At 70.8% G+C, this 1,700-nt stretch overlaps 1 protein-coding gene across 1 annotated transcript in view; it reads left to right on the plus strand.

The window, feature by feature from the left end:
• COLEC11 (collectin subfamily member 11) overlaps positions 1 to 1,700 on the plus strand; it is a 17,394-nt gene that overhangs the window by 4,791 nt on the left and 10,903 nt on the right. The window contains exon 3 of the mRNA XM_025045786.1: positions 1,592 to 1,663. Coding sequence (XP_024901554.1) covers positions 1,592 to 1,663 — 72 coding nt within the window. The remainder of the gene's footprint in view (positions 1 to 1,591; positions 1,664 to 1,700) is intronic.

The following is a 1,700-nucleotide window of genomic DNA, read 5'->3' on the forward strand; positions in this document are numbered from 1 at the left end:
GGTTCATGGAGACGTCCGCTGGAGCTGTGGCAGCCGGGCCAGGCCTCCGTGCCGTGCTGACCGGTGGCAGTTTCACACGCTGCCGTGTGTGGCCAGAGCTGGAACAGCCTTTCTTCTCAGGAAGCGCAGCCAGGCTTGTCCCCAGGGACGAGGCTGGGGACGGTGGGGCGGTGGCGCTCCTAGCGACAGCAGCCAGCACGGTGCGGTTCGTCCGGCTGGCGTGGAAGAGGGTCTGAGGCTGGAGTGTCGATGGGGCGAGTGGCCGGGAGGCAGACGCCCAGTGCAGGAGCAGCAGGAGGGGCCCGGGCACCTGTCCACGCTGGGAGCACGTGGCCTGCACGGTGGCTGTGGCCTTGGCAGAAAGCCTGGGGAGCCGTTCGCTGGACCGGCTGGCCAGCTGAGGGACGGAGGAAGCTTTGGACAGCCTCCCTGCTTCCGATGACGTGTTTTTCCGGCTCGGGACACCGACGTGGGTGCGGTTCCGGTCTTCTCTGGCCTGGACCGTCACCAGGAACAGTCCCTCAGCTCAGGGATGGCCAGCAGAGGCCGGTGGCGCTGGGGCGGCAGCCGTGGCCCGCTGCGTCCTCGCTGATCTGTCCCCTACGAGGTGGGGCCTGGCCAGGGGTGCTGGGGCCCACCGGCCTGGCCCCTTAGCCGTTCTCCGCGCAGGCGTCCCGTCCTGGGAGCTGTGGCCCGTCCACGCCTGCCTCTGCCTCTGCCATGTGGACCCTGCCCCTGCCTCAGAGGCGGGCGAGCCTGCGTTATGGGAATAGGTGAACCCCGTGTGCCGATTCCAGCGATTACCCCACCGACAGAAGAGCTGGCGGGTTTGCAGGGCATTGGCCTCGGCCAAGGGCTGCTGAGCCCGTGCGGTCAGGGCCTGGCCGGCGCTCGGGGGGAGCCGGAGCTGGGCCGGAGGGAACCCTGCCTTCAAGGGCCTTCAGTGCAGCGGGGAGGCTGCTGTGACGTGGGCCCCTGGCCTGGACCGTAGCAGTAGCACACGCCGTGGTCCGGGCACGCGGGGCTGGACCGTGTGCTCCCTGCGTGAAGCGTGCCGGTGGCTTTCCGTGGTCCTGCAGCGTGAGGCGTGGGTGCTGTGCTGCCCCACCCGACGGCCTCGCTCACCCGCGCCCCGTCCCTCCGCACCTCGCCCGTGCAGGTGTCGCCCCCTCCCCCCACTCCGCTGGGCTGCGTGGGGCTCTGCGGGCGGCGGCTCACCGAGTTCTCCTGGGCCTTCCCCAGCGCTGGGACGTCGCGGCTGTGAAACCGCAGCGCGCGTCCTCGGGGGTCAGGCCCCGTGGGGTTGTCCTCCACCCCCAGCTTGAGGACTGCAAAGCCAGCAAGCCTTTCGTGTCCCGCTGGGAAAAGTCCCTCAGACTGGGGCGGGGAGACCGGACAGCCCCGTGACAGAGGCGGGCGGGAGACGCGGAAGGAGGGTGCCATCCGGGGCGGGGTGGGGGGACGGAGGCCGGGGTGGCCGCACAGCAGCGGGGGGCAGGGGGGAGGCGGACACTCCCAACTGCTGCCCCCCCGCACTGCACACGGGCCCTGTGCTCCGACAGGTCCTGAGTGCCTGCGACTTCTTCCGCAGGGGACACTGGACAGAAGGGAGACAAAGGCGCACCAGGACGGCCGGGAAGAGTGGGCCCCACGGGAGACAAAGGTACCTCTCGGGCCCAGGGGCTCCGCGCCCAGGGCAC

This window comes from Pteropus alecto, unplaced genomic scaffold (genome assembly GCF_000325575.1).
Source record: "Pteropus alecto unplaced genomic scaffold, ASM32557v1 scaffold61, whole genome shotgun sequence".
NCBI classification, from domain to species: domain Eukaryota; kingdom Metazoa; phylum Chordata; class Mammalia; order Chiroptera; family Pteropodidae; genus Pteropus; species Pteropus alecto.